The sequence below is a fragment of the Nyctibius grandis genome, chromosome 10 (genome assembly GCF_013368605.1).
Source record: "Nyctibius grandis isolate bNycGra1 chromosome 10, bNycGra1.pri, whole genome shotgun sequence".
In the NCBI taxonomy this organism is placed as follows: Eukaryota; Metazoa; Chordata; class Aves; order Nyctibiiformes; family Nyctibiidae; genus Nyctibius; species Nyctibius grandis.
Genome location: NC_090667.1, coordinates 2,859,129 through 2,873,840, shown reverse-complemented (window position 1 = coordinate 2,873,840; position 14,712 = coordinate 2,859,129). Strand labels below are relative to the sequence as shown.

The 14,712-nt window shown below is 48.9% G+C and overlaps 1 protein-coding gene across 2 annotated transcripts in view; it reads right to left on the bottom strand.

The window, feature by feature from the left end:
• Window positions 1-14,242, bottom strand: part of TCF7 (transcription factor 7) — a 70,745-nt gene extending 56,503 nt beyond the window's left edge. The window contains exons 1-3 of one of the 2 annotated variants that reach the window (XM_068408735.1): window positions 14,045-14,242; window positions 13,877-13,943; window positions 13,372-13,478 (exon numbers count right to left, since the gene is read on the bottom strand). In XM_068408735.1, the coding sequence (XP_068264836.1) occupies window positions 13,372-13,478; window positions 13,877-13,943; window positions 14,045-14,242 (372 nt within the window). Of the gene's footprint in view, window positions 1-13,371; window positions 13,482-13,876; window positions 13,944-14,044 lie in introns of both variants that reach the window. The other variant, XM_068408736.1, reaches the window with a different exon arrangement.
• Between the last annotated feature and the right edge of the window lie 470 nt (window positions 14,243-14,712).

Sequence of the window (14,712 nt, the reverse complement as noted above, 5' to 3'; positions counted from 1 at the left end):
AGCTGACTGCATCTGCTTCCATGTTATTAGTTCTGCCCCAAAACTCTGTTCCTGGCAACACAATGTTCCACGCTAATGAGCCAAATCTTCCCCTCCCATGGCAGTACTCCTAAACCTCCACACCATTCAGTTCACAAAGTTACCACCCTGTTTTTCCCTCGGGGGAGGGAAGGATTGCAGCTGCAGAGGGGGTTCTTCAAATAATATGAAGGCCAAAGATCTGTGGGAAAATCTGCTCTCAGACAAATAGCACTTGGGGGCATCTGCAGAGAGAACCAGCCCCTCTTTACTTCTGTCTGGGTCCCACGTCCTTCTGGCAGCAGAGTTTTTTCTGAACCAGGCTGCCATTAATCCCCTGCCAGTTCCTACACCCTACCATCCTCTGTGGGCAGACAGCACAGAGTGGGAGATAATGCTGCAGGGATGTGGTATTTACTTCAGCTGGATTTTGTGGCTTCATGGGAGATTTTCTACTCGGGGCAGTTATTTCTCAGCCGCTCCTGTTGCAAGAAGGAGGGATTTGGTGTAGACTAGGATGACTTTTCTCAGCTCCTTTTCCAGTGAATTTCCACCCATTCTTGCCACTTTTCTCCCTGCAGCACCAAGCACGAGATAAACAGCGAGGTTATCGCGCTGCAGTGATGCTGCTCAGATTAAAGAGAAATCAGATAACTCTCATTACCTAACTGAAACTCGCTGCTAGACTTTTATAGAGAAATGATAACATCTGAGAGCTGGAGGACTTTGCTGCCCTGGCAGACACCCCGCGGCATGCTGGCTGAGCTGGGGGGGCTGTGCCCCAGCTCTCCCACCCGGCTGCCCCCGTGCCTGGGATGTGGGGATGCAGAGATGCCCGGGATGTGGAGATGCCCGGGATGTGGAGATGCCCCGCATGCCAGGCAGAGCCCCAGCCACCATGAACACGTGTGGTTTTGGCCTCCACACGTTCACACCTGGAGCCTGCAGTAAGGAAAATTTAGGCGTAGAAGTTGACAGGGGCACGATTGACGGCTTTAATATTTTACAAACGGATGCGCTAGCAAAACCTCCGTCTACTCCACCGTGCCTCGTTTCCTCGTGGTTCTAAAAGTTGGACTGAACTCATCTGTCCGCCTCCTCTAATGCTTTCTGTTGTAAACCTTTCTGCACCACATGCGACAGCAGCATCTCCCTGGAAAAGATTTCATTCGCTTCTGAGTTTGCCTCAAGCCATTAACTGACAAACTGGCAGCTAACTACTGTTAACAAATGATTTCCTAGAGATTACTGTTTAAGTGAAAAAGGTTCCAAGATAAATAGACTCATTCTTCATGACAAGGAATTTGAATTATGCAGCCAGGGGTTTGGTATGTGTGTCCAAAAACTGTTCTGTGCAATCCTGGAGGTTGTTCTCATCAGCATATTACAAGCGGGTAAATAAGAAACGACACCTTGTCCGTGGTTTAGTAGCACGGATTTGTAGGGCATGTGTCTTTGAGATGATGTGTCGGACCACGCGCTCTTCGTTCCCATCCGACTAATGCCACTCTGTGAAATTACCGTTTAGGCTGAAAAAGCGACTTGTTTTTAAAGCGAGCAAAGATGCCAATCGCCTTGAAGGGGTTGTGGTTTTAGGGCCACCTGCAACTTGCTAAAATATTATGAAATTGCAATTTGTTTAATATCTTGAAGTAAATGGTCTAATAAGCAGCACAGCTTACTTTTTTTGGCTAGTCCTTCTCTGATCGTTTCTGAAACACCCCCTCTCGCAGCAGCCTGTGTTGGATTTTATGGGTTTTTTCAGTATCGACGTGGCTTTCCCTGCAGTGCTCTCCAAACATCGCTTACACATGAAACGATAAAGCTTCAAAATGCTGCTGGGGGAAACTGAGTCACAGAAAAACAAGCTCTTGGGGGACTGGGAACAGAAGCTGGGATAAAACCGCGCTTCCTCCGCTGCAGCTACAAGACTATCCGGTTCCTCTGCTATAAAACTTGGTAACATGCCTCACTTCTTACCTGATTTTGAGAACATCCTGTGTTAACACACAAACAACTGGTGTTACTAATGTCTGTTTATTTGGCTATTTACCCGCGTCTGACACGGCACCTGGTGCTCTCGGTAAGGGGATCGCTCGGCTCCGTATCAAACGCGCTCCCGGGGCGCAGGCAGGAGAGCGGCAGCTCCCACCCACGGCAAACAGCGACGCACCCACCCGCCAGCCAGGCATTCACCGCGGCACCGTTTGTAGGAGAAAATGTGGATGAAGAGTGATGCTTTTGCATATGGGAGCTGATCTTTCAGGGATTCACAGCAGCCTGCCTCATCCCCCAGTATGCATTTATAAGCAGGTCCACGTACTACATCAGTACAAACAGTATATTATAACTTTAAAACATTTTATTTTGCAAAGTTCAAATACATGCATGTAGTTATATACTATTGCCAGTAAATGCCAATAACCAAGCAACTGGCATTGATAAATCAGGTAATTTTTTGTCCTCTTGAGTGAAGAAACTAATTTTTCTCTACAACAACTCATGTGTTCAGGTGCTGTCTGAAGTCCCAGCCAGCACACACTTAGTGTTTTTACCTGAATTCTGCTCCTGGCAGGAAAAGCACAGAGTTCACCAGACTAGTAAAAAACTTACATTACTGAATATAACCCTGGCTTCAGCCATCAAATTAATTATGGAAAACACAAAAGGACTTAGGCATGATGCTAACTTCAAGCCAGAAGTGTTCAAAATCTTCTTGGCTTTTTCTAAACATCAGTATCTGTTGCATTACACAGAGCATGTATGCCAACATGAGCCAACACTTCTTAGCACTTAGTTGGAAATATATCCTTACATTACTGCCGACTGCGTTTAGAAATGAATACATTTACTGAGGTTTAGATAAAATTATTGCCTTGTCAAGGTGTTCCCATGTCCCTCTGCCCAGCTGCTTTAGGGAGCTAAATCAGCAACAGCAAACGCATCAACACGTGATGTTGTGTTACACCATTTGATTCTCCAAAGTTGCTAACAGCCTGCGAGAATTCACCTGATCGATCTCAAAACCTGAGAGCCTGTTTCCATGGGAAAAGGGCTCCAGAGCCAGTCAAGGGACAAGAGCTGCCCTTAAGTTAAAGCAACGTGGAGACCGACTGAGTCTCGGTGTGAATCACTCTGAGTTGCATTGCTTGAAGAGTTTGTGTCCTGCCCCACAACCACAGCTACATCTGATTTGAATGAAACTTCAGACTTAATGATTTTCACGCCAGCTATTTAAGCAGCAATGTCATTTTCTCCAACACCCTGTTATTTCATTCACTATCTCCAAAGATTTTGCTCCAATTCCAAAAGCAAACTTATTTTGAGGCAACAGACCAACTGCGTTTAGACAAGGCCACACACTTAAAACTCTGGACAGACTTAAACCACAACCTTCAGACATCCTCGTGTTTGAGGGCGTACGTCTCCAGCATCCCCATCTCTACTTATAAAAGAAAAATGCAAACAAGAGATCAGCACCGAAGATTCAAACGTTTTTCAGAAAACTATCCCTATAGTAATGATTTCAAACAAATAACAAGCTAAAACCAAAACACAACAGCAATAAAATAAAAGCCGATGAGCTCTTCAAAAAGATCTCGAGTGATATCAATTGGCAGGACTCTGTTGTCTATCCCAGAGCTATGGCAGTTTATACCAGCCAGGGCTTTGCTGCGAACACCCCACAGCCAGGAGGCTGCATCCTTTCATATTTCAAAACAAAAGCCAAGTTCTGATAGCTGGGATGAGGAAGAAAAATTTTGTTGTGGATACATTACTGTATAATTACTGCAGATTTCATTTACTTTCTTTTGAATACTACAGCAGATACAAAGGCTGGGTAGATGTGGCAGCTCCTCCTGTTATCATCTAGTGCTCCAGGTTTACATTTTGACAGTTAGCCCTCCGAGATATCAGGGATGTGTGTGTCTACCAAAGGAAAAAGAAAGTATTTCCACAGATAAGAGACAGGGAAATACAACTGATACCGTCAACTGCTTACAAACTGACAGCAAGGTAAGAGTTTCATGTAAAATAATAATAAAAAAAAAATCATTTCACCCTTTTCTCAATAAAATCAGCGTTAGAAACAGAGGGATAAGATCAGAAAGGAACACCCCGGGGAAGAGACTATTCATGGGACCAGAACGTGGAACATTCCATAAAGCACAAATGTTGCTAAGAATATACAAAAGTCAAAGCTTTCTGTGGGTGTGCATGCATAGAGATGTCAACACAACTATTTCACGATCACCAAAATTGCTACTAGCCTGCATCCTCTCCGAATGGCTATTTTTAGGACCCAGCCTTTCATGTGGTATAATGATGTGGATTTTACAAGAGCATTTATAATGTGTTTCATATGGTGTACAGTCCTGGAGAAATTGCTTTGTATCAGAGAAAGTTAAACAAAAAGGTTTGGGTGGGTTGTTTTTTTTTTTAAATTTTATTTCTTATTTTATATTATTGCTTCTGTTTTGGATTTAGGGCTCATATGCATATTTTCGTTTCCCCTATTTGACAGCACTGGCTGCCCCAAAGGAATATTCAGCGCAGCACAACGTGATCCCACAAAACATCTCCTGGATTCCTGAATCCACTCAGCCCTTTGGACGGTCGGATTGCCAGGCTGGCACTAACCCTCTGGGATCATCGAGTCCAACCATTGCCCTGACACCACCATGGCAACTAGACCAGGGCACTAAGTGCCATGTCCAGGCTTTTCTTAAACCCCTCCAGAGATGGTGACTCCACCACCTCCCTGGGCAGCCCCTTCCAATGCCTAATGACCCTTGCTGAGAAGAAATGCTTCCTAATGTCCAACCTGAACCTCCCCTGGCGAAGCTTGAGGCTGTGTCCTCTTGTCCTATCGCTGGTTGCCTGGGAGAAGAGGCCGACTCCCACTGCGCTACAACCTCCCTTCAGGTAGTTGTAGACTGCAGTAAGCCCTACAAAGTGAGGTTTGTAGAAGACAACGACTCCTCCTTGCTATCCCTGCTCCCGCGCCAGTAATTCCCGGGCAGCACCACGTAACGAGAACCAACTCATCAGCCTCTCCATGCTAAGAAGAACAGATTTTCATGTGGTAGATCTTACGATGGTTTATTTCCTAACCACGAAAGCAATCTCCGCAGCGCCGTCTCCTCAGCGTTCGAATAAAACCGCCACATTTCTGATCCTTTCGGAGCGTTTTGTTGGGAAGAGCATCTCCCCAGCGCTTCTTCCACCCGTGGGTTTATAACTGCATCCCCCTCGTGCTGAGTCAAGCATATTTTACAATCCTGGGTTTTCACATTTTGCTTTTGTGTAAGTCCCATCAGAGGAGAACCTCTGTTTACGCTCGTGTGCGCTACTCCTCAGAGCAAACCACAGCAGAAAACAAATTTAACATGTAGCATACGAGCTGAATCACTTAAAAAAAAAAAGTCTTTTTTTCAGTCAGTCCATGATTACTGCGTAGCTCTTCAAGGCAGACATGTACTTTGTATATTATAGTTCCAGATTCTCAATGGAACAAAGGCGATACTGTTGAGACGGTTTTTTGCCTATCATTTAATCAAATGTAAAGTTGTTATAACCGGAGGGGAAAAGTGCTCTAGATTCCAGTATCCAGCTTTACTTTGGTTTCGAAAACTTACCACAGCATTGTTGAGTTTATTGTTTTGTTTAACAAAATACTAATTTTGGGACCCCGTGAAGCACAATGAACCAGATTCTTTTCGTTGCAGCCGAGCTGTGTTTAGCACAGAAGCGGCGGACGGGAGAGGAGCGGCGGTTTAAAGCCCCTTTGGTGACCCCTTGCCCAGTGCCTCCAGCCAGCAGGATGCTCTGCATGGGCACCGCTAGTTCTGTCAGGTTTTGCTAACTCTCCTCATCCTCAGTCTTGAGGAAGTGTCCCACTTTCTCCGTGAAACCATCTCACAGAGGCAGTGGTGGTGGAATAGTCCTTCATAACTTTGGGAAGGGTCATAAATTATAAAGACCCAAAGGCAAAAATCAGAGAAAGGGCCATGGTGGTCAGTTGCTCTGTAAGGAGGTGAAGGTGAGAGCTCTTTCTCCAAGACCACTGGGAGGTGACTAAGAAAAAGATCCTGCCATAATCAAGGCTCAGAGGAGGAGGACGTTGCAATCACTTCCTTTAAGAAATAAAGTGGGTGGGTTTGTGAGCCAGCAGCATGTGCTGAACTGGCAGTCCCAGGGCGAGAGCGGAGACCTCGGCTGGCATCCGCAGAGGGCCTGGTACACGCTTTGCAGGTTCCCAGGACGTCTCATCATTCACGCCGTGAAACACGCGCCCTGCCTGGGGCCTGGAGCGAGCCGTGCCCTCCCGGACAGACCGCTGGACAAGCCAGCAGACAGAACAGGCCCTCGGTCTGTACTGATTCAGCTGGATTAAAACTGGAAACTAGGAAAGGAGCAGTTCTGTATCCTGTTACCAACCCTCTGAGTCACCCGTCCTCCTACCGAACCTTTGTTTCATCCTCCAGACGCAGAGACTACTGAGCAAGTATCATGTTATAGCCCATTTTTTAAAGAGAGATTTGGAAGAAGAGCACATGAAAGAGCCCGTGAGGGGCATCCACACGTCCCAGCTCAGCACCAACCTGGGATCTGGTCGGGCTGAGAAGTTTTCCCTGCCTCAGTGGCTCTGCAAAGAGTTCAGGAAGCAAATTGTACCTACTCTTCTATTTCTGTGCCCTCCACCCACCATTGGTAAATGATGAGGTAAGAGCATATACACATCAGGCGAGGAGAGGTGCTGACATAAGCCACCTCCTGGCACCAAGAGCAGTGAGCTGGAGTGGCAAAGGCATGAGGAACCAAGGAAAGGAGCAGCAAACGAAAGGCGAGGTGTTACGTGATGGCTGCGGACAGCCCAAAGCCTCGGAGCGGTGGGACGGAGAGAAGCTCCCGCAGTGGCAATGCCCTCTCCAAGAGGAGAGTGCTGGGGATGTCTGGCATCTAGTCCCTCTTCAAATCAACGCAACAGACGGGAGAAGACAGTTCTTGAGGATTTCTTGAAGAATTTGTGACTCTCAGGTGGTGCAGGAGATTTTAGTAACTGAACAGCAGCACGTGCTCGACTGTTGTTCACTCAAACCCGCCCTGTCCAGCACAGCCTCCCCGTGAGCACACACGATGCTCACAGATGCATGGGTCCTTCCTTCACCTTCTCTATGGTGAATTAGCGAGGGGGCTCAAAGGCCAACCCGTACAAAACGAAGGCTAAATTCGGTCTTGCTGAATCACTCACGGCCAAAGGGCAGACAAAGAACTGGGAGTGTGAAATTAAAGGCAAGCTATAGATGTTTCCTCAAAACTACTGATGCTTCTCAGCACTTGGCTGTGCTCTACCAATGCCCATCATGTCCTGTACACACAGACACACACAGTCCAGACTGCAATCTTAGGTGTGCAGCTCACACCACCCGTACCCTGAAAACCTGCTTCCCTTGCAGATCACACTATAGATAGAGAGGGATTGAGCCTGCGATTAGGATCTGGCCCTTCACAGATGATCTGTGAGAGCAGTCAACAGTCATCCCTATGGACTCGGCAATGTCTGGTTAGTCACAGGAGCACACGCGTGGTTACTTGAACGGGTACCTCGGAACAGCAAATGCCAGCACACCCGACCGTACGGATCTGTCAGAGGTTCCACCTGAATGCAGGAACTTAGTGGTGCCTGGAGAATGCTGCAGGAAGGGGACGGCGAGCTGCGAGGTGACACAGAGCACGAGCACGATGCACAGCTCCTCGCCACCCACCCCTTCTCCTGGTTAAAGCTTTGGATACCAGACTGAGCAATGTTCCTTCACCTCAGACACGTTGTGTGCCGCTAACCCCCAAATCACTTTGTTCCTCACAGTTAAAACTTCAGAAATATTAATCATTAACAGGGACGAGCTTTTGGAGCTTGGGTTGAGGTTAGGTTTTTGCTTTTCTCCCCAAATTCTCAACGGGTTGAGCTAATAACATTTCACAAACAGCAACAGTTGGAAGCTTGCAGGAATGGTGCCGTTATCGTACATAACCTCGTAGCAACTCCCCACCGCCAAAGCATCCCGCGCCTGGGCAGCCAGTTCCAGGGCAGCCTGCGAAGGAATCCCAGTGGGAGAGCAGATGCTGCTGAACTGTCTGAATCACGTGTACACTTATTCAGAGATTTACATAAAACTTGCTTTTGTTTCCCTGTGACATTTTTCTTTCCCTTTTTTTCATTCCAAACAATTTTAAAAATAAGGTTATATTAGACCACACACAGGCAGCGCTGTATCATGTCACTGCTTCTTAGGCAGAACTCTCTAATTTATTTCAAAGGGAAGTTCTGCTTCAAAATTGAGGGTGTGATATGAACTCAGAAATTAACAGAAGAATTTTCCTTGGGGGGAACCAAGGCTGAATCAGACATGCAATAAATGACCTCGGAAGCCCTGTGCCTTGGTACATCCACCTATCCGACATTATGCTTTAATATAAAAAATTATTTTCACCATTATGCTATTCCAAGCTAGGTAGAAGAGCTGGAAGAAGTGGGTTTGCTCTGGTCAGGAGGGAACAAATTAGTCATCCGTCTGTCTGCCCGGACGTCCATCAGCAGCCACCGCACTCCTAACGCTTTCTGCCAGGAATACAGCAACGTGCGGGGACGGTGAAGGCCCGCAGCTGCCGGGGATCCCGCCTGGGATGCTGCTGGTGATGATGGTTGCTCTCCCACAGCAGCAGGCGCTGCTGGGAAGGCGCGGAGCTGCTGTTCCCTCCACGCACAACATCTGGAGAGGGATGCAGCAGCCCTCTCGCAGCCACAAACCCTCGTCGCACAGGGACTCCGGGGAGTTTTGCCACTGGTTTCAACAGGCTCAGAACTCGACACAGGAAAAGAGCAATACTAAATGATTGCCCCGACAGTGCAAGCTAGGACAGAAAGACTTCTACACAGAAGCAGCTGAGCTGCAGATTTCCTTCCGCCAACTGCTGCGGGGGCAACAGCCTCCTCCCACCCAGGGAAGGGGTTGTGGCAGAAGTACCCGTGTCCCCGGGCTCGGCTGCTGCTGCCCGAGCTCCTGCCCGGCGAAGGGCAGCAGGAGACTTCCAGCTCTGCGCTTTTTGACCTCGTGTTAAGACATTTGGGACCTGTGGCCCCGGGCCAGCAGTAACTGCACTTTCATCTTGCCCTGCCCAAGGGGACATTTCAAACCCTCTGAACAGGAACCAAGCTCAGGGACCAGGCTCTGAACATCAGCACCATTTCCCAGGCCTGCCGCATCTCTTGGGGACTTCAGATGTCCCCAAGGTACCACCACCCTTCTGCTCCTACGTGAGCTCTGGTTAGACAACAACTAAGAATTAGGTGGTGTTTTCCAAGGGAAAAGAGGCTCTCAGACCTCTGTTTCTCACACAGACAGAAAGTCCCTATATAAAACATTTTAATCCTGCCTTCACACACCTCACGCGCTCACTGCACACAGCAGAGGGGCACAGAAGGTGTGAAAAGCCCCTCTGGGAGCTCTCCCATAGACCTGAGCGGGGAGATCTTGTGCCCTCCAGACGGGACAGCACGGCTCATTCCCCTATTTTATAAACCTTTTTACAAAAGGAATTTAAAGGAACTTATAAGTGCTCCTTCTACCATTTAACTACCACATGGTACAAGATATAACAATGTTCACAAAACCCCCTCGGGTCTAAACTCAATTATACAACTGTAGCAAGAAAAATATTTTAATCTGATCAAAGTGTTAACATGTTTGACCATGTCTGACCTCTAATGTTTGTAACCACCTAAAAGGCTGATGTTCCTACTAAGGATGTACCTTAATTTGATTTAAAGTCATTTGTACTATTTAAAAAAGGATATAGTTTTATGATTTTATATTTCATTTAGAAAAAACAGTTCCTCAACTTGTTGATATTCTTTGGAAGTTTCTTGCAGATTTTTAACTGGCAAATGCTATATATTCCACCCTGGGAAAAGCCGGACTTTGCAAGAGTTGGGAGAGTCAAAGCAGACTCGTGAACCACCACGCACACGACGCCTGAGAGCCGGGTGGGAAACGGTTCTCCCGGTGCCTTGCAAGACGTTGGGATATGAGATGTGTGCCCAGCCTGTGCCAAGATGCTCTGAACACAGAATCACAGAATCAATGAGGTTGGAAGAGCCCTCTGGGATCATCGAGTCCAACCATTGCCCTGACACCACCATGGCAACTAGACCATGGCACTAAGTGCCATGGCCAGTCTTTTCTTAAACCCCTCCAGAGATGGTGACTCCACCACCTCCCCAGCCCGGCCAGCTGGTGGGGGCTCACAGCCCGCTCCCAAAACACGGGGCACCCGGGCTCAGCCTGTCCCCAGTGCCAGAAGCACCCTCCCCTGCACACCCTGGCCACCCCCAGCCCTCCTCTCCCTCTTTGACAGCCCTGCTGCCAGCCCAGGCTGTTGTGCATGCTCAAACCAGCAGCGTTCTGGCTTAATTACCCCAAACTGGTGCTGGCCACCAGCAGCAAAGGTGGGCCACCACGCCGAACGCCCAGGGCCTGCCCGCTGCAGGGGGTCCTGCCACATCCTGCCACTGCCTGGGGACATCAGCTGCGTTTGGTGCTGCTGCTGATGTCAGGTACCCAGACATGATCAGTGCATCGCTCCGGAGTGACACCCGAGCATGTAAATAACACAAGTGGGTGTGTTTTGGTAAACAGAGACGATTCGGGCTGGGGAGATGCGGGCAGCCTAGCAGGATGCTGGGGTGAGCAGTGTAACAGTTAGCGGGCTACAACCACCTTGAGGGAAACAAAGCAAAAGTGATGCCGCTGAGAAAATAAGAAAGAAAAAAGGGAAGCCGCACGCCGGCGATGCCGGTAGCGACACACCCACCCAGGCAGGCCTCGGGGCCGGTCCCAGCGCCGCTCTGCCGGGGTTCAGAGGGAGCCCCCAGAAAAAAAATGTGGTTTTACGGTGCATGGCAGGGCGGGGGCTCAACCCGCAGCCTTGCTGCCGGCTGCCCTTCGTCTTTCAGAGAGCCGTATCGTATATTTTTCAATCAGTTAAATGCAAAGCCCTGACAATTTGCCAAAGCACTCCCGGGTTAATTTTTTAATTTGTATTTTTTGAAGATTCTGATAATCCTAGCTGCAAACAAGCGTTTCCAGGAAGCCCCGTTAACCAAAATACAACCTCTACCACCAAGTGCACGCACGACTGTGACATTGAATCCCATTCACTCACACAGCCCTCCTCCCCGACTCTACTTGTGCTAAAGAGTTAATTAAACACACTTTTACGGATGGTTAAGTATCTGCAATCTTCGGTCACAGATCTGACCTCCTCAATTATTGGAAGCAGCCACCAGATTAGAGCCCACACTTTATATAATATACACAGATGCAATAAATCTGTACAAGAGCAACACACGATTTACTGTGATAACCTTTGCACAGTCAATATAAACACAAGACAGAATTGCCCAGAAAGATACATTGGAATAGCTATTGTACCAAGCCGAAAAACCAAAAAACCAGCCTTTATCTGAGGAAGAAATCTTCCCGTGTCTGTTAGGTAACAGATTTTTGGCTGAAAACCTCAAATCAGCTTTTCAAGTCACGCAAAATAAACCACCGCAGGATCCGAACAGGCCTAAGTAAAGCTGGCGGAGGCGGTGGGTGATTTCGGTGGCTCTCAAGGGGATGGGATCACTCCTTCTCTGCTCCCCCGTTTTCTCCCCTGGGAGTTCTGCACATCTATTTACTCCTGTCTGCTGCTCTGACAGCAACCTCTTGGGTTTTTACTACATTATCAAGGGGAAAAGCGATTCACAAACCACAATCTACTTTCTGGCTTAATTGCCAATAAATAGGCTATTGCACTTCGTTGCCCATCTAGTAAGGTTTTAAGATTAAAAGACATATTCTACCACAGCAAATAGTTGCTGGGCTAATGCGACTCTGAATTCACACAGATTCTATACCAGGGAGCAAACTAAATCAGTTTAAATAAGACAAATTTAATATTGTAATTTAAAATGTACCAAGACAAAGAGCAACTTAATATTTTAGAGGGGAGAGGGGGATACCTGGTACCTGGAGGAAGCAACACAAGGTGGGAAGCAGCAGAAGAAATGCTTATTTGTATTACAACAGTGCCTTGCAAATGCATCTTTTCTTGCTGTAAACTGAAGGCAGACTTCAAAACTGAGGGACAGATCCTCAGTATCTACAAACCGACTTAAGCAAAGTTACGACAGTCTGCAGCTGGGGAAACCAGCTCCCCCAAGAAGGGCTGTGCCGGGGTACGGACGGGCTCAGGGGGGACCTGTCTCCTCCTGCTGCCCAGGCCAGCCGTGTTGGGCGAGAGGACACGGCAGCGATTCCCATGAACAATATTTCATCACACTTTAACTTGAGTTTCATACCACCCAATCCATCCATTTCTCCAGTTTAACATCCTACCCCTCTAGTGAACAAACGACTGAAATTCAGGACGGTATTATATATTCTTTTAAACTTTATATTAAAAACTAAAACTGAAATAAATCAAATGATGTTCTGTTCTCATTCACCGACTGCAAATGCAGCAACATCTGACACGACCGCAGCAACGCAGGCTCCCGAGGAGCGACACGAGCACCGACTGTACCTGCTGCAATGTCGTGACATTATTTTCTCAAATTCTGATAGTGATGGGAAAAGACAGCTTTTGCAGAGAAGCCTTTAGTTGTAATTATTCAGACAGCAAAACTTATAAACATCAGAATATATAGAAATACTAAAGCTGATTTGACCTGAGGGGGAAAAACTTTACAAGAAGAAGACGGGAACAGTCCTCCAGCAGCATTAAGCCTTTTGCTAAAAACCTCTATTGCCATTTTAGAAGCACAAGATCTACTTTCCAGGCCACCATCCACAACCGAGCCCTAGCCGAGGGCAGACCAAAACCCGGCCGTTTTTACAAGCAGATAATGTCGAACTAAAGCGAAGCTGCGGGACACATCCCTGAACACAACCACCAGAAGCTGCTCACCTCCAAAGCCTGGGACCCAGGACAAGGAAGGGGCATTCTTACATTAGATATTAGGGTTTGCTGGTGGACTAAAGGTGAACCTTGAGGATGGGGAGATTGGAAAAGAAGCTGCTCCAGGAAATTCGGAGCGAAGCAGGCGCTTGCTGCAGAGCATCTTTCCCCCTTCCCACTCCTTCTCCCTTCGGCTTGGGCAGAACAGTGCCGGGGTGTTTTAGAAACAGGGCTGCAATTTTGTCAGGGAAAAAAAGCACGTGTAGGTGCCTGCACGATACCTGCAACATACTTCAGCAGAGAGAGAGGCCACGAAACTTCTCCATAAGGAGAGGATGGACTCACCAGAGGTGACATAGATCCATTTGGCAGATAAGGGTCTGAGAGCATTAGGAACGGGTAGCCAGAATACGCAGATCCTTTGTACATCCCTGGGTCCTGATGCTTCATACCTGCTAAAATTAAAGTTCCCCATCAAGATTCGCCTTACGACAGGTGATTCTCCTGCCTGTTGGGGCCCTCGAAGAGGTTACAGCACATTTTGGGAGTCTTTTTGCCCTGTACTCCTTGGAAAGGGTGCTGGGGGGTGCCAGGGCCCCCCGGGGGTGGGGGTCCCACAGGGGCTGTGCTGGGAAGCCTCGCTGGTGACAGGAGCAGCTTTCCTCCGGGGGCTGTGGCAGCCAGGCCGGCATCCCTCACTCCCGGGGGCTGCAGGGCGGCGGGCCCGGGGCCCAGGGGGTTCACCCACCCCGGGGATGTCGAGTGCTGGACGGGGCTAGCCGAGGGAGGCCAGTGGGGACCGGGGATGGACACACACACACACAGAGACGCGAGGATCGCTGCGACTAACCATCATCCATGTGGTCCGGGAGCTTCTCCTGATAAACCCTCTGCGGATCCTGCACACGCCTGATGGCCTGCATGGGGAGGAGAGAGAGAGGCAGAGGGGGGCTGGCGGGGCGGGGGGGCCGGGGCCGGGCCGGGGCGGGCGGGGGTGGGGGGGGGACACCCGGCTCACCTCAGGGTCGGCGGCGGCGGCGGCCGGGCTGCCGCTGCCCTCAGACTCGTTCACCAGCGAGGACTTGAGGTCGGCCAGGTCGCGCTCGGTGAAGGCGTTCTCGGGGATCTTCTCCTCCTGCTCGCCCTCGTCCTTGAAGGCCAGCATCTCGTCGGTGGCCCCCAGGTCGTCCCCGCCGCCGCTGCCCAGCTGCGGCATTTTCCTCCCGCCGCTCCCTCACGAGCCGTGCAGCAACTTTCCCGGCAAGTATTGTTCTCCGCCGCCCGGATCAACCCCTTCGCAATTATTTTTTTTTTTCCTCCCTCAATTTGTTGTTTTTTTTTTTTCTCTTGAAAAAAAAATTTGCTCCCTCGTGAAATTTTTCTTTTTAAAGTTTTTTTTTCCTTTCCTTTTTAACTTCTAAACTTTTTCCTTCAATTTTGATTCCCCTTTTCAAATTCCCTTTCTAAAAAAAAAATTAATTATAATTGGTTTTTTTTTTTTTTTCCTTCTTAAATCTTTTCCTCCCCCCCTTTCCTCCCCACCTCCCCCGGCGGGGGGCTCGGCCGGCTGCGGACGGGCGGGCAGGCGTCGCGGGATGCCGGGCTCGGCAGGGCCCCCCCGTGCCGTGCCGTGCCGCCCCCCACCCGGCCCCCCCCCGAGCCCCGGAAAGTTTCCCTGGGAGCAGC